This window comes from Pseudophryne corroboree, chromosome 2 (genome assembly GCF_028390025.1).
Source record: "Pseudophryne corroboree isolate aPseCor3 chromosome 2, aPseCor3.hap2, whole genome shotgun sequence".
Taxonomy (NCBI): Eukaryota; Metazoa; Chordata; class Amphibia; order Anura; family Myobatrachidae; genus Pseudophryne; species Pseudophryne corroboree.
This window is the reverse complement of record NC_086445.1, coordinates 864,939,789-864,963,444: the sequence shown is the minus strand read 5'-3', so window position 1 is coordinate 864,963,444 and position 23,656 is coordinate 864,939,789. Positions and strand designations below refer to the sequence as shown.

At 46.1% G+C, this 23,656-nt stretch overlaps 1 protein-coding gene across 4 annotated transcripts in view; it reads left to right on the top strand.

Annotated features, from left to right (window-relative positions):
* RAB34 (RAB34, member RAS oncogene family) overlaps positions 1-23,656 on the top strand; it is a 58,947-nt gene that overhangs the window by 6,602 nt on the left and 28,689 nt on the right. For 3 of the 4 annotated variants that reach the window (XM_063957380.1, XM_063957382.1, XM_063957381.1), the window contains exons 3-5: positions 10,809-10,900; positions 17,188-17,256; positions 18,501-18,602. In XM_063957380.1, coding sequence (XP_063813450.1) covers positions 10,809-10,900; positions 17,188-17,256; positions 18,501-18,602 — 263 coding nt within the window. The remainder of the gene's footprint in view (positions 1-10,808; positions 10,901-17,187; positions 17,257-18,500; positions 18,603-23,656) is intronic. The other variant, XM_063957383.1, reaches the window with a different exon arrangement.

Below are 23,656 nucleotides of genomic sequence, written 5' to 3'. Positions count from 1 at the left end.
TTTTATATCATTAAAACAGTGAAAACTTTCACAAAGAGATATCTGATAGGGAGGTTCTGGTAACGAACCTCCCTATCAGATATCTCTTTGTGAAAGTTTTCACTGTTTTAATGTTTTAATGATATAAAACATCAGCAGCGCTAGTTTTTTATCGTTTTCTTTGTTTGCACAAGGTTGGGAATGCTTTGCATTCTGGAGCTTTGTAAATCTGACAGCATTTCATCCCCCACAGAAACCCATAGGGGTTGTGGCTGCTGTCGGGAATGGAGGGATCACAGCAGATAATGGAGATATTTGCTGCAATCACTCCTTAAGACATGGGGGTGATACCAAGTATTTGTGCTCCCCACCCCCCCAACACACACAAATCTGTGTTTTTGGGAAACAATTTGCAAAAAATATTTAATGATAAATGTACACCTAATAGAGAGGTGGAGGCAGAGTATTCTGCTTTTCAGCTGGAAGTTAGCACTGGACTGTGACATCATAACCTAGGGTCACGCACCCAGCCCATCACAAATATGGAGGAGCAGCTGTTTGTTGCAAGCTTCGTAGGTAAAAATGGGAACTTCCTTTTCTCCATGTCAGTGGCTAGAACTTAGCGTTGCCACTGGCACATTAAAATTGGTGCTTTGATACCAAATAATTATGATGTCATGTCCTTTGCTAAGATATACAATTTGGCTATTTTGCACCGAGATCAGGAAAGCTAATCATTTATTCTGTGTAGAAAATCTGAGTTTATTATCAATAAAATTCTTTATTGATGCAGCCAAACACACACGAGCGAGTAACAATATAAATTTTATAATTATTATTATTATTAATAACAACAACAGTTTTTTTTATATAGTGCAAAAGATTTATTTGCGCTTTATAATATTTCTCTTACGTCCTAGAGCATACTGGGGTCCACATTAGTACCATGGGGAGATGGGTCCACTAGGAGTGAATCAATAGTGTGCACTGGCTCCTCCCTATATGTCATTTGTTGTTTTCAGGCAGGGCTGCTTGGCACCAGGACACTGAGCTCCTGAGGGAGATATTCGCAAGCCACACCACGGCGCAGCGTAACCTCCCACAGCATGCCGCCACCCCTAACAGAGCCAGAAGAGAGAAGAGCGGTGAGTACAACACAGAGCGCAGCACTGAGTACAGGCTGCGATCCACGGGGCTCAGAAGGACATGCGGCGGCGTGTGTCCCGCTGTGAGGGCCTGCTGAGCCACCAATGATACAACACTGGCACCCACGACTGACAGGGGTTTTAACCCTTTCTTAGTGTGAAAATTACCTCAGGCCAGTCTAAATAAAAGCGGGAAGCCGAGCGCTATTAAGGGGGCGGGGCTTCACTTTGAGCGGATCCAGCAGCTCACCAGCGCCATTTTCCCTCTGCAGCACGCTCTGACAGGAATCACAGGGAAGCACAGCTTCTCCACAAAGACTCCAAGTCTCCTCAGCGGTACCAGGGGTCTTAGAAGAGGGGGGGCAGTAGTGTTATATGCTAAGCCCTATTAAGAGAGTTAGTGGGTCGAACAGTACTTGTGTAGAAGGTGAGATGAAATAGCTGCACAAAGAAACCTTAAGCTGGCCCAGGAGAAAATCTGGAGCTCCCCTATAGAGCTCCCTAATGCAAAGCAAGAAAAAGTGGGGGTGATTTCAACTATTGGCGCTGGTCCTGAATCTGTGACCCCACCCCTTTTATTCTGGGGGTGAGTGTGGCAATAAATGATGTGATTGTCTGAATAGACAGGTGGTCAACGTAAAAAAATGTACAGATTTATTGCACAATACTGACACAGACTTACACATTTAAAACCACATGAAATCAACACAATTGGTATGGGCCAGATGGAAAGCCAAAAAATGTAATTAGTCCTACCGATGTTAGAATCGGAGCTGCAGGTGTAATTGGTGCAAGGTACTCCTGGGAAATACTCACCTACGCGTTTTGGGACACTTCAGGTCCCTTTATCAAGCCTTGATAATGGGACCTGAAGTGTCCCGAAACGCGTTGGTAAGTCATCCAGTGCTGTGCACCAGTTGAGGACGCTTGGACCTGTTGGGAGCTCTACTTTTGGGAAAAAGCCTCTCGGAGCCAGATGCAGGGTATTTCCCAGGAGTACCTTGCACCAATTACACCTGTGGCTCCGATTCTAACATCGGTAGGACTAATTAAAAAAAAAAAAAAACCACACGTAAAAATAGCATATTTCAACCCATATGCTGAGCTATACCCATTTCAACGGGTGTGGTATGCAAGGTCGACAGTAACTAGGTCGACCACTATTGGTTGATATTAACTAGGTCAACAGGGTTTCTAGGTCGACATGTCTAGGTCGACAGGTCAAAAGGTCGACATGAGTTTATTATGTTTTTTTGGTGTAGTTTTGTCCGTACAGTGACCGGGAACCCCAATTAGTGCACCGTGTCCCCTTGCATGGCCCACTTCGCTCGCCAGGCTTCGGGGAAGGTGCTACCCCTGTGCTCGGCACAGGTTACTATTCCCAATCGTAGTCAGCATGGATCGTTAAGTAAGAAAAAGGTTAAAAAAAAGGGAAAAAATTGTGAAAAACTCATGTCGACCTTTTGACCTGTCGACTTAAAACATGTTGACCTAGAGAACCTGTCGACCTGGAGACCCTGTTGACCCAGTTACTGTCGACCAATAGTGGTCAACCTAGAGACCGGATCCCATTTCATCATGTGTACAGTCTGGCATTAGAAGCATTGTTCTGGTTTACTCCAGGCATACGTCCAAAAAATGTTTTTATTTTGTTTTACTTGCAAAATACATGTTCGCTATTAATCTTCAATGAAATACCTAAAACATGTCCAATACAGCAGAAATAACTTTCCTTCTCATGTGTGGAAAAAACAAAAGTACAATACGTTCCCGAGCAAAGGAAGAAAAATAACCTATCAACATCAGCATTACATTTGCAATCAGCAAATCACAAGCTGTTTGTTATTGCTGTAGACCATTGTTTTTCAACCACTGTGCCGTGGCACACTAGTGTGCCCTGAGCAGTCTCCAGGTGTGCTGCCTTAGAAGCACAGCCAGGCCCGTCAGTGTTTTGCCTCTACTGAGGCCCTGGAACGATCAATACTGGTGGGTTTAGTGGTTGCAGAGCTAGTTCTAATTTTGGGCCCGGGCAGTGTTGGGCTCTTCTGGCTTTCTCAGATGTGGCTCAGGCGTTACCTATGGAGTAGCTGAGACATGACATCCTAGGACACCCAACTGCACCATGCATCACCATTATATCTGAGTGTGCCTTGGCAATATTTAGATCTTGTTCAGTGTGCCGCGAGTTGTTAAAGGTTGAAAATCTCTGTGCTACAGTGTCGTCACCATGTTGTTATAAAAATGCCCCAAAACCGCCAAAAGACGTACATTGGTGGAGGGGCTGCTAGAGGGGCCCGGCAGGGGCCCCAGTTTGCTACCCCTCCTCAGTATGCCTGTGATATAGCCAGTGGCAGTGGCTTCATCTTCCTGGTGATCTCTTCGGGAAGATGGCTTGCACATAGAAAGCAAAGACTCTGGCACGTTGCCAGAGTCTTTGCTCTCTAGTGTCCAGCGTCATCTTCCCAAATATCACTGGAATGATGACACTGGCCGGGATGGAGGGACATGCCTCCTAAGATTGTTCTACTGTGAGGTGTAATCTGAATTGGGGGTACTATTGTGTGACCACACCCATCCTTGTGAGACCACACCCCTTTTTGTTTTGCAACTAGGGGGGTGCCTAATTCCTTGCACTGCTTATTGAGGGGGAAAGGGGAATGAGTTCCACCACCTCTCCAAGATCACTTTAAGCACTGCCAGGTACAATATATTAATACAGACATTTTTCTGCATTTGAACAAGGGGATCTTTTAGCCTCAAACGTCTGCTTTTTCTTTTATTGTTTGACTGCTTTAATGAAAAAAAAAAAAAAAAAAACTTTATTGAGCACCTCCTAAACACCCCCTCTCCGGAAGAATAGCTTTCTCGGCGCTGGGAGTCACTCAGGGGGCAGCGTTAAACATTTGTCCTTCTCAACGGTGGCCAGAGAGTTTTTAGGGCAGCTGCATGATGTCACATACAGCCGTTCCGATAAAGAAAATGGTGGCGTTGCGGCTGTACAGTATATGCATCTGCTATTCCCTGTTCAGCGATGCGATTGCAAATAGATTGCGATCACAATGCTGGGCGGGACTTGGGGGGATTTTTCAGGTTGGGTTGCAGATTCTGCAATCCTTTCTTTCGCATGCTGAATCTCCTGCCCAGTGGTTCCTAAACGTTTTTGAAATATTAATCCCTAGACTAGAGTATCAGAATTTGTTTCACGGCATCCCTAGGCCAAAGTTTCTTATTGAGAAATTCAGAAACAAGTTAAAATAAAATTAAGTACATTTTGTTTATAATATGTCATCCCTAGGTTCAGTTATGTGGTGAGGGACTGGTTTTGACAATAAAATTAAGTATAAATAATTTGAATTGGTCCTGGACCACCAAACTACGGCACCACTGCAAGGCTCTGCCCTCCCTTTAACCAAGGCACCCAGGGTGTCACGGCCCCCTGTTTGGAAACTACTGCCATAAAATAAACTTTTTTGTAACTACATGTCAGTGTTTGCAAAAATGCACTATAGCGCGTATTTTATGCGCTATAGGCAGTGAGTGACTCAATTTTGAAATATGAGTGGGTCCTGCAGGACGTGCTCTGACCTGTCATTGCCGGGCCAGTGTCCCCCGCCTGAGTCAGTCACTGCCGGCAGCGTCCCCCGCCTGAGCCAATCACTGCCGGCAGCATCCCCTGCCTGAGCCTCAGCCAATCACCGCCAGGCCCGCTGTGTTGCAGGCACAGCTGCTCCTCCGAGGCTCCTGGTCACTGGAGCTGTACTGTGGGCAGAGGAGGCGGCGGTGGCCCGCTGCTGTGTACCGGGCACCTCTCATTGCGCCTGGATCACCGGGGGAAGGCTTCCTGGCTGCTGTGTCCGCGCTGCTCCGGTGGTAAGTCCCGTCATGTGGGTGCATGAGTGTGAGAGGCCTCCTGCCCCCCTTACCAGCATCAGTGTGCCCCCATCCCCCTGCCAGCGCCAGTGTGCCCCCTTATCTCCCCCTGGCAGCACCAGCTTGCCCCCCTATTGCCCCCTGCCAGCGCCAGTGTGTCCCTATCTCCCCTCCTGTCATCAGCAGTGTGCCCCCTCATCCCTTTCCCTGGCAGCAGTGTGCCCCCTCATCCCTCCAGCAGCAGCAGTGTGCCACCTCATCCCTCCCCCCGGTATCAGTGTGCCCCCTCTTCCCTCTCCCTGGCCTTGGGTGGGTGACACCCTTTACCTGGCTGGTTGGCACCCATTCCCTCTCTGCCCCAGGTGGATGGTTCTAGTCTGTCTTTGTTCTGCTATAGACCAGATCACATTGAGCTTGGTACTGCATATAGCACGTCTTTATGTGTGTAATCACACTGATTAAATTTTTTGGGGTTGTTTAATGTATGTCTATGTGCTTTACATGTTGCAATGTGTAAAATGTGATTTGCCTGGCGCAAAGTGTATAACTGCTCTACTTGGTGCAATGTGTATAATGTGCTTTACCTGGTGCAATGTGTATAATGTGCTTTACCAGGCGCAAAGTGTATAACGTGCTCTACCTGGCGCAGAGTGTATAGGAGGTTCTACCTGATGCAATGTGTATAAGTGGCAGTGGTAAGGGGTGTGTGGTGTAATGTGAATTGGCACTATTATGTGGCCACGCCACTTCCCCATGAAGCCACACCCCTAATTTTTTGCTGCACACCTGAGGCGCGCACTGTCCGTACTTTGCATTTTGGGAGGGGGAGCACCAATTCACTTTCTGCCGAAGGGCACCACAATGTCTAGTTACAGCTCTGGTGCAGAGTGTCCTGTATGCTACACAGCTCAGCAGCATTGTCCCCCTTCCCCCTCCCCCCCACCTTCATTTCGATGGGAACCAGAAAAGTACAGGTAGGACTCCGTTTTTAAAAGTGAGGAGTCCCTGGGACCCACTTTTTTTTTACGGCTCAGCGCGATCACTGCATGCAATACACCTTAGAGCTAAGTTCCTATAAGGTTTTAAATCCTTGTATACAGTAAACTGCACATATTTGAAAATCCTACACCAGGCACAAGTAGTCATTCAGATGCGCTGGGTATGGTTGACTGGCGGCCGGGATCCTGGCAGTCAGCATACCGATGTCGGGATCCCAGTCGTCAGAATGTGAGCGAAATGAACATCTCTCTCTCTCTCTGGCCCTCATTCCGAGTTGATCGCTCGCTGCCGTTTTTCGCAGCGCAGCGATCAGGTGAAAAATCGTCATTTATGCGCATGCGCTAAGTACTTTCTCACAAAACTTTGTAGTTTTACAGAGGCTCGAGCAACGTTTTTCAGTCGCTCGAGTGTTCGTTGTATGATTGACAGAAAGTAGGTGTTTCTGGGCGGCAGCACGCAGGCGTGCCAGGCAAAAATGCAGGAGTGGCTGGAGAAATGGGGGAGTGGCTGGCCGAACGCAGAGCGTGTTTGTGACATCAAACCAGGAACTAAACAGACTGCAGTCATCGCAAGCTAGGAGTAACTCTTCGCCACTCTGAAACTGCATGAAATTTTTAGTAGCAGAACTGCTAATCTTTCGTTCGCACTTCTGCTAAGCTAAGATACACTCCCAGAGGGCGGCGGCCTAGCGTGTGCAATGCTGCTAAAAGAAGCTAGCGAGCGATCAAATCGGAATGAGGGCCTCTCTCTCTCTCTCTCTCTCTCTCTCTCGCTGATTTGGGAGTGGGACTATTACTAGACATCATTAAATTAAATATTACCAGACATCCATGTGTGCGTCATGTTTGTGAATGAATGAGAGACAATTAGCACATGGCTTGTGCAGAGGTTCATAGTAGATAATAGCACAGTAAGAACATACAAAAAAACACACGCTTAGAAAGAACATCAAGAGTACATGTAGTATGGAAGACTCATCAAATTTGATAGTGTACACTGAAGAATATAGATGAAATAGGTATAAGAATATAGGAAGGAAATTAAAAGTAATGGGGTGGCTGCCCACAGAGAAGACATAAAAGGGAAGCAGAGGGGAGAAGTAGAGGGTGGGTTTGGCCCAGCTGGATGTATCTACATAGAGCAGTGTTTATCAACCACTGTGCCGTGGCATACTAGTGTGCCCTGAGCAGTCTCCAGGTGTGCCGCGATAAAACAGAGCCAGGTCCTTCAGTGATTTGCTGCTACTGAGGCCCTTGAACGATCAATACTGGTGGGTTTAGTGGTTGCAGAGCCAGTTCTAATTTTGAGCCTGGGCAGTGTTGGGCTTTTCTGGCTTTCTCAGATGTGGTTCAGGCGTTACCTATGGAGAAGTTACCTAGGACACGCAACTGCACCATGCGTCACCATTATATTTGAGTGTGCCTTGGCAATATTTAGATCTTGTTCAGTGTGCCACGAGTTGTAAAAGGTTGAAAATCTCTGCTGTAGACCATCTGGGTGCTTCTGCACCTGTCCCGTCCTGACTACTGACTATTTTACTCAGACGTTTATGCAGATGGCTACTGTTCTGTATGTGGTTTAAATTATTTGAACAGCCTCTAAAGGGGGGTACACACGGAGCGATGTTCACTACCTTTCTTAGCAATCTGACTAGATTGCTTAGAAATTAAGAAAACAATGCTCCGTGTGTAGGGGTGCAGGCATCGGCTCTAGATTGGGCATGCATGCATGCCTAAACTAGTGAGATCGCTCATTTCACCGCTGATTTCCCCGCCCCTCGCTCAGCACACATCACGCTGTGCTGACCGGTGGGAGAGATGTGTGCTGAGCGGTCTGTGATAGATCGCTCAGCACACATCTCCGGGAGAAATCTCCTGTGTGTACCCCCTTTTATTGTACTATGTTATCCTAGATTAGAACACATCTTTCCTCTTCCATGTCAACTCTCCATGTGCAAGTGGGCAGGCAGCGTGGCTGGTGTAATGGTTAACATTAGAGATGAGCGGATTCGGTTTTACTCGGTTATCAAAACGGCATCTTATTGGCTCACGGATGTCACGTGTTTTGGATAGCCAATCAGATGCCGTTTTGAGAACCGAGTAAATCCGAGTAAAACCGAATCCGCGCATCTCTAGTTAACATTACTGCTTCAAAGCACTGAGGTCATGGATTTGATTCCCACAACGGCCCTATCTGGGGTTTATATATTCTCCTCATTCTTGTGTTCTCTGATTTTCTCCCACAAACCAAAAATATAGTGACAAAAATGAAGTATGTGCATGTACGTGTGGAAGAGACTGATATGAATGGCAAAATATTCTCTAAGGTGCTGGGCTATATAAATAGCTTAATAAATGTCAGAACTATATGCATAGACACATACGGGATGTAGTTATGTGACCGGCAGTCTCACAATACCGGCACCTACATCCCGAACCCTCATTATCCCGACGGCCGGCATGCCGACCAACAGGGATTATTGTCCGCGGCACCCATAGAGTTGGAATAGTACCCGCTCACCACCGAGCTCGCAAGAGGCTTCATTGCGCTCGCCCCCCTCCCGCTGGGCATCTAAATGCCAGGGTCCCGCTGTTGGTATTGTGGTCACACATACACAACCCACACATACAGTGTGTCTCTGCAGTGTGTGCATAATATTCTCTCAAAATATTTACATGTACTATTGTTAGTTATTGTTACAAAATATTTACATGTACATTGTTACAAACTAAAGGTAAAATGCTCCTAATAAAAATAAAATGACCTATGCAAATATATAATAAAATAAAATATATGCATGCCATATGAATTGTTACTGTGACACTGTTTTAACATACAGTATGTAAGACTTTTTCAGTCTGTATTCCCTCCCACTAGTGTGTAATGTAACGCCCTGTCACTGACAATCCTCCAGCACCCTCACCCTAGGTGGTCCCTGTGTTCTGCATAGCCTCAGGTCTTCATGTCTATTCATGTAGGATCAGGAACAACTGGCTAATGAGTGGTGCCAGACAGGAAGTTACAGTTCACTTTCTCAGCTGCTGCTAAGGTGGAATATATGCCTGGAGGCTGGAGCACAGACAAAGCACACAGCACACCAGCATCAGATAGAGCAGATTCCTTGTTAGTAATTTACACATATATGTAAACGTTTCTGTATGCTTGTTCAGAATGTGGGATACTGAGATTTCCATTTTCCATTTGGAAAAGAGAAACACATTTCCTTTGCAGCTATCATAGTGACAGTGATGATGCTTATGCTGCTGTTAATGTTTATATATAGCCTAATAATTCTAGACAGTGAACCAAAAAATTTAGGAGAAAGGATAGCAAAAAATTGAGGTGAAAGGATGGCCACAGTGGTTTTTTTTTTTTAGAGTGAAAGCAATAATCACTCCTAAAAATGAGTCCTAACCTCTACCTCGCTACTCTTGTCCACAAAGGCAAGGGTTATCTACTGATCAGCACCAGTGTAACTATGTCATACTTAGAAAGAAACTTCTTCAAACTGCTCATATTGGGGGTCATTCCGACCCGATCGCTCGCTGCAGTTTATTGCAGCGCAGTGATCGGGTCGGATCTGCGCATGCGCCGCAGTGCGCCGGCGCATGCTGGGCGGCCGAAGGCCGTTGTATTGTAGCAATCGCCTCTGCCTGATTGACAGGCAAAGGCGGTCGCTGGGCGGTAGGGGGCTGGATGGCCTTTAGGGGACGTGGTCCGGACAACGCAGGCGTAGCTGGACCGTTGGGGGGGCGGGCCACGGCAGCTGTGTGACGTCATACGCCGCTGCTGTGATCCGGGCAGCGAGGAGGTTCTCCCGGCCAGCCATAGGAGCTGCGCTGGCCGGGAGTTACTCCTGAAATGCAAAAGCATCGCCGCTGTGCGATGCTTTTGCATTTCTGCGGGGAGATGGGGGGGCGTCACTGACATGCAGGGCGGACTAACCCTGTGCTGGGCGTCCCCCCGCATGTCTGAGTGCCTGATCGTATTGTGCTAAATTTAGCACAGCTACGAACAACTCAGAATGACCCCAATTGCCCGGTGCAGTCTTTAATCTGCAAACCTTTGTATTTAATCAGAAATAGTAATGTACCAGTGCAAACAGGCGCAGCCTACCAACAGTCAGGAGTGTGCACTGTGTCTGGACTGTTTTGCATTCCCTACATGCAGTGCGGTGTTGTTAGTGGTTACAGAAAAGACTTTTCCTTGACAATGTTAATTCTTTCACTAGTAGGTTATTAAGACTTGAATTGGCAGTAGGTATGGTAGGAATGTTTCACTGGCATATAGAAAGGCTGTACACAAGGTGGTTTTTAAAAAGACCTTAAATGATCCCCTAGACCAGGCATTCCCAACCTTGGTCCTCAAGGCAGACAAACAGTGCAGGTTCTAGTGATATCCAGGATTCAGCACAGATGGTTACATCAAAATAACTGAGCTACTAATAAAGCCACCTGTGCTCAAGCCTGGATATCACTAAAACCTGGACCGTTGGTGTGCCTTGAGGACTGAGGTTGGGAATGCCTGCCCCAGACGATTGGTTTATTCTAACAACATAAAAATAATAGTTGCAATGTAACATTTGTATTATTTAACAGCAATAAGGTCGGATTCATTTTACAGTAACTTCTCTGCAATGGGAAAGCAGGAATCCATTTGTCATTGTTTTATATCTAGTGTACATGCCATTGCCACACCTAACAGCTGTGTGTCTTTGAAAAATGTAAAGCATTTCATCTACATAATAAGCAATCATTTGTACACATGGTTTTGTAATTGTATCAGAGTTGTCTTTCACTTTTCTCTTCATTCTAGTGTTTCAAAAAAGAAGTGTGTCTTCAAACCAGAGATTCCTTTAATCCCAAAGTCATCAGTGCATGCAAGCAGCAGAGAACAGGGACTGTGGGGTAAGCAAATCCTTGCTGTAAACTGTGCAGGGTAAAGTGTGCTGATATACAACTGTGTTGCTAAGTGTGGCGTGTACTTGAACTTGACTGGCCATCACAAAGCGCTGACCTCAACTCCATCTAAATCTTTAGACTTCTCTAATACTCTTGCGGCTGAATGGATGAGAATCCCTACACGATGCAAGCGCAATTTCTGAGATAAGGCTGCAGTGCGCACATCCCGTCCTGCTGGTTCGCGTTGTTGACAGGCAGATGTGTTCGCGGGGCGTGTGGGGGCTGTTCGTGAACCATTGCGGGAGCAGCACAGTGAAAACACGGGTGTGTCGGGGGCATTTTTGGGACGGCTGCTTGTCGACACACAGCCGCTCTGATCGAAAAAATGGCAGCAGGACTCCTGTTGTCACAGCCTGGCTGCTCCAGCAGGAGGCTTCCCTAGTTTCTGCGACCACGCACTAATTGCGGTGCGATTGCAATTAGAGTGTGATTGCAGTTGGTGGGCGGCAGGTAGCATGCTGGGCAGCCTTGCCATCAGATGGGTCTCCCACAACATGCGAAAGAACGTATTGCAAATTCTGCTTTTTAGCAGAATTTGCAGTTTGTACTGAATAGGTCCATAGTGCTGAATACAATATTACCTCTCCCATTATACAACTGCTCCATTATGACAGTATAAAAACCACTAGAATGAGTCCCAAGGTGCAACCAATCCTTTATGCAGCCATCTGTAAACTTAAGACCACTGGATCCTATTTAAAACATTACTAAAAATTAAAAAAATACCAGTATAAGGTGCTTAACTGGTGTTCCAGAAAATGTTAACCAGAATTATGTTGGGACGGCCCAAAGTTTTCTGATTTTGGAATCTCTGACAATTTTTCAAATGCTTCAGTCGGCCTTAGTATGATTTCTTGTTTGAGTCTTCATTTGCTGAATGGAAGGTCAGAGAACACACACCATAGCATAGCCTGTATGTTTTAAGCACCACCTCATATGTGCAAGGAAACAGCTGAATGATGAATGACCTGAAGAATAAAGATGTGTCCTCTTATTATTATTATTATGATTATTATTATTACATTTTATTTATAAGGCGCCACATGTGTTTCGCAGCGCCGTACAAAGGACAGTACAGGGAGACAAAACATAGCATTACAGTAAATAAATAACAGAAATAGAGTACAGGTAAGAGAGCACCACTCATTCTCAAGACATAATACAGCTAAGAAGTAAGTATTGAGGGATTGATCATCGTACTACTAGAGGCTGATGGCCATAGATGGAGATGAGCCTTTACTTGCAGGGTAAAGATGGTCTTTGAGTAGGGGAGAGCTACGAGTGAAATGTGTTGAGACGAGGGTTTAGATAACATCTTTGCTCCGTGCACTACATGTAGCGTTACACCGACATAACGCATGAGTGCCGTGTGACTTTTTTAAAAGTTTTTTTCTGCAAAGATACATCTTTTTCGAAAGGCAATTCAGTAGGACACACAAGCAGCTTCTGCTGATTAAAATGATCTGCAGCTTGCCTAGGGCCCTCATTCCGAGTTGATCGCTCGCTAGCTGCTTTTAGCAGCAGTGCAAACACTAAGTCGCCGCCCTCTGGGAGTGTTTCTAAGATTAGCAGAAGTGCGACCGAAAGGTTAGCAGAACAGTGTTGACATTTTTTCAAGCAGTTTCAGAGTAGCTCCAGACCGACTCCTTCCTTGTGATCACTTCAGTCTGTTTGGTTCCTGGTTTGACGTCACAAACACGCCCTGCGTTCGGCCAGCCACTCCCCCGTTTGCCCAAGCATGCCTGCGTTTTTACCTGACACTCCTGCGTTTTTTAGCACACTTCCGTAAAACAGCCAGTTACCACCCAGAAACACCCACTTCCTGTCAATCATTCAACGATCAACAGTGCGACTGAAAAGCGTCGCTAGACCTTGTGTGAAACTGCATAATTTTGTGTGAAAGTACGTTGCGCGTGCGCACTGCGGCCCGTACGCATGCGCAGAAATGCCGATTTTTTTTGCCTGATCACTGCGCTGCGAACAACGGCAGCTAGCGATCAACTCGGAATGACCCCCTATATTCTGTGTGTGACTGCGACTGTATTTGCATACAAAATGCTATGCTACAGTGTTTTCCTGGAAAACACTTTACAGGCATTTCGGATGCAGATACAGCTGCAATTACACACAGAATATATGCATGCCGCATATCATTTTAATCAGCAGGATCTGCTTGTGCTTCTTCTTGCATTACATTGTGACTAAGACACATTTTCACTGAAAAAAACCCCGCAAAAAAAGTGCTACCGAGTCCCACCACGGTATGGCGCGACTTGAAGGTCTGTTTAGCGTGACTGCAGCAAGGATGTAATAGGACACATCTGTATATACAGGTTGAGTATCCCATATCCAAATATTCCGAAATACGGAATTTTTTGAGTGAGAGTGAGATAGTGAAACCTTTGTTTTCCGATGGCTCAATGTACACAAACTTTGTTTAATACACAAAGTTATTAAAAATATTGTATTAAATGACCTTTAGGCTGTGTGTATAAGGTGTATATGAAACATAAATGAATTGTGTGAATGTAGACACATTTGTTTAATGCACAAAGTTATAAAAAATATTGGATAAAATTACCTTCAAGCTGTGTGTATAAGGTGTATATGTAACATAAATGTATTCTGTGCTTAGATTTAGGTCCCATCGCCATGATATCTCATTATGGTATGCAATTATTCCAAAATACGGAATAATCCGATATCCAAAATACCTCTGGTCCCAAGCATTTTGGATAAGGGATACTCAACCTGTACAAAGAAAAAGATGCTTATATATATTCTTGGTTCTCTGCTTACATATAATAAGCAGAAAACCAAAGAGACGGGGTCACAATTATTTATAACATCTAGTGGATCACTTTTGTGTAACACCTTTCATCACTGGTTGTCGTTTAGAGGATATTCTCTATTCTTGAAGGCTTTTCACTCTATTTGTGTAGTTGTTCTTTTGGCCATTCATTATTCCATCATTTCCTTGCACATATAAAGCGGTCCTTATAAATGAAACAGAGTACTTATTATAACTCATGCTGTATACCACATTTTCACCATATTTTCCCCTATTGTGTACACTAGTACTCTGCAGATCTATGCTGGCAGTGTGACCAGCCCAGCCTTACATAGCGGCTCTGTGTGGGCCTCCCACGCACACTGTCTCTGCACATTAGGGGTAACTGGTTTATGTGTGATATCATGACACCAGGCTGGCTGTCTCCAATGACTATGTCCTGATTGAACTCTGCCTACACAATGGAAGCCATGTACAGTACTGTGCTGGCTGAGTCAGGACCAGGGTGGTTCCTTCACAACTACAATAACTGCCCACAACAAGTTTTTGCAGAAAATTATTTTCCCCACTAAGTGAATTTGATCAGGCAACATTACAAACCTTCGGTGTTTTGAGAGACTGTCTAACACCCCAGCCCCCCCATTTTCCAGTCATTCGTCTGGATATATTTTTAACCTACAATTCCAGTTGTTTTTCTGTCAGTACCAGAGCTGCCTGTAGCTCTTATGTGTTTAACCTTTAGGGCTGCACTAGTTAAGTTGCTGGAATGCTCATTATTTCTTGTAATGATTGCTTTTTATTCTCAGTTTATGTTTTATGTAGAAGTTGCCGATCCCTTGTGCTCATTCCATCCCACCTAGGCTCTCCCAAACATCCGATCTTCTGGGAATGCTGCCCACTGAATGTAGGTTTTTCCAGTGGAGTCCAGAGATGCCTCTGTATCTGCACTCAGTGCTATTTATTATTGCTGGCCTTTAACAGCTCAATCTTTGCCATAGTAACGACCTGTCTGCTGCCACCTTTGGAACCAGCTGTACTTCCTTACCAAGCAGAGTAATTAACTGGTTCAATTCCATACAATCCATTTTACTGTATTACACAACTGTTATGCCTTCCAACTGTCTTCCCTAGGGAATATGGGCCAGCAAACCAATATGTACCCCTCATCCAGGGAAAAACAATCCTCATAGTAATGTTTTTCTTGAGGTGTGTACCCAGGTTTGCGCGCTCCCACGGTCACATGCGATGGACACTGTGCATCAAACCAAGCGTTCGTTGCTAGCGTCCTTTGTTATGTTAATGAAGTGTGTACGGGCAATTCAGGCTGACGAGGAATCGTTCCTATGTTGGAACAAATCCCTGTCACTCCAGTGTGTACCCAGCCTTAGGCAATGAGCACTGGAGCTAGTACCAATTATTTATTTATTTATTCTTTATAAACTGTCAGGGGATAGTACTGATGACTGGTCTATCTATTAATTGGCCACATCTAGATACAGCGTATCTGGATGTGACCCCACATGCTTAAACTGGGTACATGCCATTATGCAGCAATACGAAGTATTAATACATTGCATCTGCCGTATACACTAAATGATCCGCTGTATGATGGCATGATGTGTGGTCACATGCTGCATGTACTGTAACAACACCACGTCGGTCGTGGAATCGTCCCATTAGATGAACGATGGCTGGGAACGACTATACAATGTGTATGGTATATCGCTCCGATCTGCTTTGGAATTAAATATCGCACAATATATCTTATACTGTTTACTGAGCTTTATACTGTATTTTGTACTGTTTGCATCTTAAGGCAACCCATCCCAGTTGAAGAATGCATTTTATGTTTGGGACGCCAACTTGTGTTCTGCAACACCAGCTTATCTTGCATCAGTGTGCACAAAGCAGGCGCAGCCATAGGCGGATTCAGGGGGGGGGCACTCAGGCCCGTGCCCCCCCTGTCGTTTCTGACTTATTTTTTTCAAAAGGAGAACAGCAGCAGCACTACTGCTATTTCCGTCAGTCAAATTTGATAAAAGAGCCGTCAGGCACTAGGACCCGCAGTGGCTCTAACAGCAAGTCCATGTGCTCACACTGCAACCTCCCTCCCCCCCCCCCCCCCCTGCCAGCCAGCCAGAGTCCAGCCCGGGTGCGGGGTTCTAATGCCGGCATCGAGTAAGGCTGTTACTTATGACGGCGCAGAAGGCTTCATTAGCCCCCACACTCAGCCCCAGCTTTGAGAAGGCGGCCCGTGTGATTGTGACAGGGCTGTCCTGCAGATGTGTTATGCTGCTTGTTGGAGATCCAGCTGGCTGCTTCTACTAATTAGAGGTGGGCAGTTCGTGTCCTGCAGTCTGAGTCTCAGTGCAGTGCCCAAAACAAGGTATGCTGCACCTGCCACCACCAACTAAAAAGTTTAATAATTAGAACTAATGGAACAGGTGACCAACACTTCAAGGCCCAATCAGCCTTTTCCTCAGGGTGAAACATTGGCAATAAACCAGGATGCGCTCCTACAGCCAATCATTACCTGATGGCGTATTCTGTGAGGCCACGCCCCCTGTGATACCACACCCCTTATCTGGGAGCACACGTGCCTTAGGTGCATGTAAATATAACTATTACCGTTCCCCTATCATGGTGCCCCCCTTTCATTTTCTTCTGGATCCGCCCCTGGGCGCAGCACACATATGACCCTATGCAGCTGTGTGTGTTTCTGCCACTTACACCTGCCTGCACTTGGGTGGGTGGAATAGGACAAGACAAGGGTTCTAATGTAGGCCAAGGACAGTAAGGATATGTCCAGGCAATTCCAAACACATAAATACTGGGGAAAGGTCACATATATGCCTGGAAAGCTGTGTTATTTTCAGGTGGTTAGGGGCAGGTGAAAACAGACAGCAAGTTCTTTCTGCTGTATTAGGGTGGTATAATTGGTGCCTAACATCCAATGCATTTGTTGCACATAAAATAAATGGTTTACGACATGAGCGCAAGCAGCACATAAGTGTCTGTGACAGGTCCATGGCATACACCAGATGCATATGCCACAGTTACCAACGGGAACGCAATGAAATACAAATTAAATTCTCATACATATCACTGCGCTCGCCACGCTGCGGGTACGGTGGCACGCTAAACACGCTATTTATTCTCTGTCCAGGGGTGTCCTAAACACCCCAAGAGGGAGAATAGTTGTCGGTATACCGGCGGTCGGGATCCCGGCGCCGGTATGCTGAGCGCCGGGATCCCGACAGCCGGTATATTGAGTGCCACCCGCTGAAACTAATTACACAGCCAGCTTTAGCATTTCCAGCCGTGTATATGTATGTTTGTGAAGATGTATTTTGCATGAAAATATATTTTACCCTCAAATTCTTTTTTTTTTGTATAATAATAAGCATAGATTTATTTGTGTCCATTTTCATTCCTTTCCCAGCAGATTTAAGATCTCCAAGGTTATTGTGGTCGGTGACCTGTCAGTGGGAAAGACATGCTTAATAAATAGGCAAGTGGACTCGGATATTTTTCTTATAAAGCAAATAACAGTTAAAAATAAAAATGATTCTATTTTGTACAGATGTGCCTTCATACATTTTGCCTCAGTGCGCCATACAGCGGGAGATGCCTGGCGTGAGTGAGCTGACCGGTCCTGTGCAACGCAGCAGAAAACTTGCTATGCAAATAGGAGGCACAAATTACATATGCTGATTAAAATGATATGAGACTTGCCTATATTCGGCTGTATCTGCATATGAAATGGTACATTACAGTATTTACTAGGAAAGCTCTGTAGCGTTCCATTTTGTATGCAGATACAGCCGCAGGCGCACACAGAATATAGGGATGCTGCACATTTTAATCAGCATAAGCTGCTTGTGCGCCCTATTCACATAGCAATGTGAAAAAGACTCATTTTAATGGAAGCATTTATACAAAAAGACGTTTGGCGCTACCAAGTTGTGCCATGGCATGGCGTGACTGGAAGGGCTGTTTAACGTACCAGGAGTCTAGATGTATGTGGGCACATCTGTAGCCTAAACATCTTCTGCAGCACTGCAAAATGGAAACATTTTCATTCATATGCACATGTAGCTGTTGAGCTTACAATTCCTAACTCAAGCACAGAGACACAAACAGCATGGAAACTTTAGTGACAACCAGCAGAGCTTTTGGGTTTTGGTAGGGAATCAGAGCAGCCAGTGGCACCGCTGTAACAAGAATTCTCTTGTATAATACAAAATAAAACTCCAGGTCTCTGGTGGAAACATAATAAATATAGTGTCCCGCCACCATCCCAAATTTCTGTTGGCATAAAAATCGGACTCCAGATCTCTGGGTGTGACCCAATTAATGACATATCCCTTCCTTGCTGTCTATCGGTCTCTTTGCAGGTCATGTGACATCATCTTCCCTCTGTCTGCAGGACACCAAAGTAGAACATACAAACTTGCACATATAGGAAATTACAAACTCCACACATATAGGACTCTCGGTTAACATTGAACTTAAGGCCTTAGAACTGTGAGTAGACATTGCAATTAGTGGAGCTTTCATCAGTATAAATATGGACTCTAGTTCCAAATGGGTAGTGCTCGTGACTGTTAGACCTTTAGCTGCAAAAGGTTGGATATTGGACTCTGGTGTAGTCACTATACCTATCAAGCAGTCCTGTTGCCATATTCAGATGTGACTGTAATGCTGAATGTATTGTGTCCTGGGACTAATGCTGTCTGTTAATTTTGTTTACAGGTTTTGTAAAGACGTCTTTGACAAAAACTACAAAGCAACAATTGGGGTGGACTTTGAGATGGAGAGGTTTGAGATCCTGGGAGTTCCTTTCAGTTTACAGCTGTGAGTAACAAGACAGGTTGATGAGCTACCTATAAAGTATAAACAGTTCCCTTCAGGTTTATCTTTTTCATTTTAATGCCAATTTTAACAGAAACATCTCTATACATGACCCAACATGTTCTCTAAGATTTCTAGTCTCTGCTCCATATAAGAGGCTGAACACATGAAGCCTGAATACATGTAGGCTTGCAGAGCATCCCAGTAATTGACTTTTCTTGTATAACATATGTCAGAATGGATGTCTCAGTGTAACTGGAAGGGAAGATGGAATGGAATGTACATTGGAGACAAACTGCCCATTTTTGTTTCTGCACGGTACTTAATGCATATGAAGAGTTGTAGCCGGATGCTTGGTTTGCTACCGGTCATTATTATCAATGTGCACTTGCACCAATTCTATCCTTGGTGCTAAAGAGCTATCTAAAACAGGCGTAATTACACATCTGCAACATGAATTTACTAAACTTTACCTATGTGTAAATGCCCTGTTACCCCCCAGTTAAACCCCGTCAGCCACAGGTGGAGATGCTAGTGATTGGCATACGATTCTGCATTGCCTGTACACTCATTGCCTGTACACTCAGCTCCTGAGCATGCACAGTTTGAAACATGCAGGATACATATGCAACACTGACTTGTGTTCAGCTCTGTATTAATCCCTTTGGATGTCATTGACAGGTCCTCCATAAAATAGATCATCCCTGATGAGAGAACAAAAGAAAGCTTGTTCTGTATGCTTTACTGACTTCTACCTAGCGCTAATAGAGATCAGTGTCTGTGTGACTCAGCAGTATACTATTTTATAGAAGGCTGTACCACAATCAAATTACAAGTGACCCTAATAAATATATTTTCTGCAGCGAGGTACATTGGTTTCCACAGGGAAACATCGGGGTGTAGAGATGGATCTCTATCCAGGCACCAACAGGCTAAAGCTTTAGACTGTCCCAGGATGCATTTGGGCCTCCTCTATAACCCCGCCACCAGGCACTGAGAGCTCAGTTTCGAGTTGGTGCCCTGCAGAGCAGGTCACTTAACAGGGGGGCTGCGCTGGGCAGCCCTGAAAAAACTTTTAGAAGACTTCAAGAGCTGCAGCACTTACATGACAGGGTGACATTCTGTGCTGCGGCGCCGTCACCTCCACACAGCGTCGCATACTCCCGCTGGCTCTGTTCCCAGGTACTTGTGGCGGAGACGCTCCGGCTTAGGCACGCGGTCGCAGATGCTCTCCTGGTTCGCATGGCTGCTACAGAAGGGAGGAGGTAAGAGGGTCCCCCAGGCTGGACCCGCCATTAAATCGTGTTCAGATCGCAGTCTAAGGAGACGGACTGCAACGCTGGTGTGGACACTGTAACCGAGCAGGGACCCCACTATATCCACCAGGGCATAGGAGTACAGGTTGGGTGTACTAATGCCCACTTTACTAAGACTACCTAGTACCAGGTAGTGATGACCAGCATAGGGGAGAAGGCGCTTGACCTGCAGCGCCTCCCTCAGCTCCGGGCGCTATCTACTGCTGGTTTTCCCCCCCTGGAGCTGCCTCACACTCTGCCTCACTTCCTGACTGCGATGCTGGGCGCCATCTTCTAAGAATAGCTGCGACTGGTATCCAGGATTGTAGGGCAAGGTCTTCTCTGTAAATCCGCCTGTATATCAGTGCCGTGATTTTACACACTCTTAAGTATTCTACATGTCGATATTAAGACAGCATTAGTTAAGAACAAGTGCCCCTGTGCCAGAATATATTGTACGAGTATTCTGATATATACATCCGGTCTCAGACCGTGCATTATATACATTTACTAGTCCAGTGCAGTTTTATTGTCTTACTAAAATAATTATCTGCATTGTCACTGTGACTGTATGTGCCTGTATCTGCTGTGTGGATTTCACTTTCAGTGTATCCCAGCTTTAGCTATCACTGTATTCTGTACCCTAAGGGACTAGGGGGGTTCATTCCGACCCGTTCGCACGCAGCGGTTTGTCACTGCGGTGCGAACGGGTCTGGAATGCGCATGCGTGGTGGCCGCACTGCGCATGCGTGGTGGCCGCACTGCGCATGCGTGCCGTTGCCCGGCGACGGGGGCCGCCGGGTTACATCCAGGACAACGAAGAAAGCAGTCGCTGAGCCGACCGCAAGAAGATTGACAGAAAGAAGGCGTACCTGGGCGTCACCGGACCGTTGCCAGACGTTTTCGGGGAGTGGAGAAGAAAACGCAGGAGTGTCCAGGAGAACGGAGGGCGGATGTCTGACGTCAAAGCTGGCCCCAGCATCGATGAGATCGTCGCACAAGGTAAGTATGTCCAGGGCTAGTCTTGTTTTACTTAAATTTTTTTTAGCTTAGCAGGGCTGCACAAGCGATCACAGCCCTGCTAAGCTAAAATACACTCCCCCATAGGCTTGCACTAGTTGATCGCAGCAGCAGTAAAAGTTGCTGGCTGCGATCAACTTGGAATGACCACCCAGGTGTGTCTGGGTCACATATATAGTGCTTCACAGTATTTACCGTTAAGTGTATTCTACTGTGTATTCAGTCATATACTACCTATTCTCTGGTGTAGTGTACTGTGTACGCAGTAACATTGTACCGGACTTAGTCGCTGGTGTTGTGTACTGTGTGCGCTGTCACATACTAGGGGATTTATTCGCAAGTACTGTCTGGCTGTATCGTACTCATACGCTCTGCGGTTACGTTCACTGAAAATGTCTAACACAAAGGGCGGGAAATCTGCGGACACTCCTGTATCATGCAGAGCATGCGCAAAGGATTTGCCTGAGGGGGAAGTTTTGTATGACGGTCTGTGTACTATGTGCCATACATCTCCCAGTCAGTCCGCAGCTCCTGTAACCAATCCGGAGCCACCTTGGGTGGCGTTCTCATCTATATTAAATACGCTTGTGACACTCCTTATGCCCCTGGGACCTCCTGTGCCATTACAGTCACATATTGTCCCTATGGTATATCTGCCTTGGGCGGATAATTTGTCTACCCAGTTGCAGCAATTGAATCAATCCTTGGTTAGACATAAAACTGCCCCAAGTCACTCTCGTGTCACGGGGTCATGTAAGTGGGCTCCTTCCTCCTCACAATCCACTAATCTCTCAGAAGATTCTTCTGATGAGGATGGGGAGTATACGGTCCCATCAGACACTGACACAGTTGCTTCTGACGAGGAATCTACTACTCAGGTTGATGTCCCTGACTTAGTGGTTGCTATTAAACAGATCCTACAGATCGCTGATGATGATGATGATTCCACTACGGTGTCTAAGAAACCTGTTAAGTTTAAACGTCAGACGTTAACTAAAACTTTATTACCGCATTCTGACCATTTAGTAGATATACGTAAATAACCCTGGTATTCTCCAGGAAAGGAATTCTCCCTATCTAAAAGGATGGTAGCTCGCTATCCTCTCCCTTCAGAGTTATGTAACAAGTGGGAAAACTCACCGCTGCTGGATTCCCATGTCACCCGTCTCTTGGTGTCATCTACTCTGCCTGTCACCACTGTCACCTCATTGAAGGAACCGACAGATAAGCGTGTGGAGGGATGCCTGAAGTATGTGTACTCCCTGCTGTACATAGACCCACTATAGCAGCCTCCTGGGCTGCAAAAGGAATTGAAGCATGTGTTCAGGTATTAGAGGAAGAGCTGCCCCAGGATATCTCTGACACTGCCAGACAATACCTGTCTAATATTACCACCGCCGCCTATTACATTCAGGAGGCGTCCTCTGAGACGGGTGTGTTGGCGGTCAAGGCATCGACTATGTCCATCCTGGCTCGCCTTATTCTGTGGTTGAGGTCATGGAAGGTGGACCTGGACTCCAAAAAGACTTTAGAGGTATTCCCTTTTAAGGGGGACATCCTATTTGGGGAAGATCTCAATAAAATTGTGACTGACTTAGTGGCTGCTAAGACTGCTTTTCTCCCAAATACTAATCCTTCTGCACAGAAGGCAAAAGGTACCACTTTTCGCTCCTTTCGACCTCAAGGGAAAGCAAAAGGTCAGGCATACCCGAGACAATCTCGTGCTCCCAAAACCACTAAGCCCAAGGCAAAACAATCCTGGGCAGCCCATCAGCTTGCTGCATGACGGGGCAGGCCTCCCCCTAGGGGACCCCAGGGTGGGAGGCCGACTCCTGCAGTTCACCCAGGTCTGGTTGAAGACCACTTCAGACGCATGGGTGCGAGAAGTTGTCTCTCACGGGTACGCAGTCTCTTTCAAGAGACGTCCCCCTCGCCAGTTCTGCACAGTGGTTATCCCTTCGGATCCGTTGAAGGCGCAAGCTCTACAACTGGTTGTGTGTTCTCTCCTGGAAACAGGAGTGGTGGTGCCGGTACCTCTGTCCCAGAGAGGCAGAGGATACTACTCGACCCTGTTTCTAGTCCCGAAACCCAATAGGTCTTTTCTAAGTTTTTTTAAGTTCTGTATGGAAACACTGCTCTCAATTGTACTGGCCATGGAACCCGGAAACTACTGTATATGGTATCCCTGGATATACAAGATGCTTACCTGCATATATCTATTGCCATATCGCATCAGCAATATCTGCAGTTTGCTATTGGCAACCTTCACTATCAATTCCAGGCTCTGCCGTTTGGACTGACCATGGCCCCTCGGATCTTCACCAAGGTTATGGCCGTGATGACGGCTCATCTCTGTCACCAGGGAGTCAGGATCTTGCCGTATCTGGGCGACTTGCTGATTCTGGCAAACTCCCACGATGTCCTCCTCGGTTATCTACAACTGACAGTAAACTTCCTACAAGCCCACAGGTGGCTTATCAACTGGAAGAAGTCCCTGCTCGAAGCATGGTGCACCTGGGGGCACTGCTGGACACACACAGTCAACGGCTGTTTCTGTCTCCAGAGAAGGTCCTAAAACTTCAGGACGGGATCAGATACTTCCTCTCTCGCCCAAGAGTGTTGATACACTCGGCGATGCAAGTACTAGGCCTCATGGTGTTGGCGTTCGACATGGTAGAGTACACTCAATTTCATCCCCGCCCTCTGCAGAGGTTAATCCTTTCCAAGTAGGATGGCCTACCT